Source organism: Mastomys coucha, unplaced genomic scaffold, assembly GCF_008632895.1.
Source record: "Mastomys coucha isolate ucsf_1 unplaced genomic scaffold, UCSF_Mcou_1 pScaffold18, whole genome shotgun sequence".
NCBI classification, from domain to species: domain Eukaryota; kingdom Metazoa; phylum Chordata; class Mammalia; order Rodentia; family Muridae; genus Mastomys; species Mastomys coucha.
The window spans coordinates 5,700,708-5,703,858 of record NW_022196900.1 but is presented as its reverse complement, the minus strand read 5'-3'; the positions used below and the strand labels follow the sequence as shown (position 1 = coordinate 5,703,858).

The 3,151-nt window shown below is 36.4% G+C and overlaps 1 protein-coding gene across 4 annotated transcripts in view; it reads right to left on the bottom strand.

The window, feature by feature from the left end:
* Positions 1-3,151, bottom strand: part of Zcchc7 (zinc finger CCHC-type containing 7) — a 191,191-nt gene that overhangs the window by 184,298 nt on the left and 3,742 nt on the right. For 3 of the 4 annotated variants that reach the window (XM_031377274.1, XM_031377272.1, XM_031377273.1), the window contains exon 2: positions 540-1,164. In XM_031377274.1, the coding sequence (XP_031233134.1) occupies positions 540-1,140 (601 nt within the window). In that variant the 5' untranslated portion in view covers positions 1,141-1,164. Of the gene's footprint in view, positions 1-539; positions 1,165-1,785; positions 2,933-3,151 lie in introns of those variants that run through there. The other variant, XM_031377275.1, reaches the window with a different exon arrangement.

Below are 3,151 nucleotides of genomic sequence, written 5' to 3'. Positions count from 1 at the left end.
AGAAACCCTGTCTCAAAAACAAAACAAAACAAAACAAATCTGTATTTTCTCCTACAGTCTACTGCAGAATTTTAGCCTGTCCTATCTCCTGCCTTACTGGATCTGCAGTTCCTGAAATATCAATCCCATATCTTCTGACTTCTTTGTACTAGATATTCCACATGCTTGTTATCTGGCTAACTCTGAATAAGCAAACCACATAGAGGCAGTTCTAAGAGTTGGCCAAATAAGAACACAAAGCCAAGTAGATAGAGTACTCACCTGTGTTCACAAACAGAAAAGAACTAAGATTTCCATCTAGAATGACTTGAGCCAGACATGAAGAGATGCTATGAATTTGCTTACAGAAGCAGTTTCCTTCATACTTTAATATATTCTTTATCATGTTCAGAAAAAGCACTAGGATAGTGAGTCTCATGAGAATAAAACCAAAAAATGAAATTAAATAGATTAGACTCTACTGGTCTTTTATCTAGGAAAAGCAGTTCTCCTTTAACAAAGATGTTAGTACTTTTCAAAACAATCAATATGATACTAACCTTCAGCACCAGTGCTCTCACATCCCACCAGGTTGAGAAGGATGTCATTGTCTTTATCATCTTCCTCACATCCCAGAAGCATCCAGCTTTCCACATTTTCATTCTCTGAAGTGGTACTTTCTTCCTCCTCATTTGAACTGACCTCTATGACCATGACCTCTCCGATCACACTTGACCTCTCTTCAGTTTCAGACGTCTCATTATTCCTCTTGCATTTCTTAGCCACTTTATTAGAATGAGGAATACTAGGACTCTGGGTCTTTTCTTGCGATTGGACTTTAATGTTTTTTCTTTTACATCTATATATACTATCTTCATCAGATAATGTGATGACTTCTGATGTATCAGATAGCTGGATGACCTCACTATCTGAAAGGACGATTAAGTTCTTCTGATTCGGTTGAATACTCCCCGTTTCAGAATTGTCACAGTTTTTTTCCTCATACCCTTCCTCCTTGTTGGCATTATGTATATTCTGGGCATAATGGACTTGGCTGTAGAGCTGAAATTCCACCTCACTATCAACACTCAGTTCACTAGATGAATCATCACGATAAAGATCATCTTCAAAGGCTTCTATAGTCTCATAGCCACCAAACATTATGGAAAGTTGGTTGCCTTAATGCTGTAAAAGAGAAAATCATACGAGAATGATTTTAAAAGTTAAAATCTTGTTTAGTAAGTGCCTATTAACCCAGAGCTGACTTTGAAGGCCACCACTTTTCCCAATATGTTAAAATGTTTTTTTCCTTAGTAATACCACTTTTCCATGCATTTATAAGTCCTGTTATTGCCCACTAGAAGTGGTTCTCAACCTTCCTAATGCTGAGACCCTTTAATAGGATTCCTCATGCCAAAATGATCCCCAACCATAAAACTACTGTTGCTACTTCATAACTATAATTTTGCTACTGTTATGAATTTTAATGTAAATTTCTAATATGCAGGCTACCTGATATTCGAGTTGTTCAAGCCCCAAAGGGATTGTGACTCACAGGTTCAGAACTGATGCACTAGAATGATACTCAGACCTTTCAAACAAGAATTGCTACCAACAGACTGTATCAATGCAAATATCCTAAAGGTATACTAGAAAAGAAAACAGTTTGTGATCCACTGCTAGGCAGTGAACACTGTTCTCTAAAATCTTTAAAAGTCCTAAAAGTATCTCTTCCTATTCCATTCATCTTTTACTCCTCTTTTTCTTTTTTAAAACAGGTTATTGTTATATAAACACCAGGCTGACCTTGAACTTAAAAGTGATCCTTCTGCCTCAACCATCTGCGTGCTGGAATTAAAGTATGCCCAGTTGCCTAGCTCTATTAATGGTTTTTAAAGAAAAAAAAAAGAGAGAGAAGTTTATCGTACTGCAAAGAGAACAGGTACAGCAGTAACAGAAGAACCACCTGTCTCCATCCATCTTTCTCTATCTCTCCTTTCCTTTTCTATCACTTCTTTTCAGGTACACCTCATACAAGAGAAAGCTCTCTTCACACATACTATGAGTGTATTTATTCTCAATTTAAAACAGAGAAGGCCCTAAGAATAATGTGTGAGCCTCCATGTGAGATGACCCCAGGTTGACTCCCAATGCTGCAAGTACTATTACTACCTCTACTAATAATAACGTATCCTGTGGCCTTCAGATCTTTGCCAAAAGAATTCATAAAACACTTGATGATGTTTATTTCCATGTTAGTTATAAAACTGCATCTGAAACACAATTGTTCTAAATACCTAAAATTGAGACAAAAATCACAGCTTGGGAGTAAATGTCTGAAAAAACTTTCTGCTGAGCATCTATAAAATCCTGTGCGTCTTTCAAATCGGGTTTAACAGTATTTCCCATCAGAAAGAATTAAATGCTCAATTTCAGAGGCTTCCATAGTACTTTATAAAAAACTCAACACATTTCTAATTATTTATTCAATGTAAACATCCCAGAAGTATAGATCACAATTCCAGGAAAGCAGGGACCTTGTGCACTTTGTTAAATGGATCACAACAGCCAAACAAAACAGCTAGTTGGAGATGTTTATAAATGTTTGAAAACTGACTTCTATCATTAAGCCTTTGTTCTTTAGTCCCCCACCCCCCAAAGCCTAACAAATGCTGAAAACATAGACACTGTGATAGGATAATTTCTCAGTTGTCTTTAATTATTTCTAAGGACTAACCAAAAGTCTACACAGTAGATGTTTCAATTATCTACCAATGGAATGCTGAACAAAATAATAGCTCTGGGGAAAGTAAATCATGCTTGTCTAAAAACCAGGAGCAATCTAGACAAAAGTAACAATGCCAACTTACTCTTCCTTCCACTTTTAGTTTTACAAATACAATTAGGAAACAATGGTTGTTTTCCTAGGTTTGAGTTTCTTCCAGAACACCAGGTGTTTTGTCTGTTTTGTTAAGAGAAACAACAGATTCCAAGAATCTAAGAGCCAAAGAAGTATGACACTCAAGCTAGAGTTTGGGTGTTGTTTTCCAGAAATAAATGACTTCTGGTGTAATTCCAGATGGAAGCAAGAAGATACAGAGTTCCAGATTATCCTCAGCTACACAGTAAATTCTAAGGTCAGTCTGAGCTAGAAGACACTATTTCAAAAAAA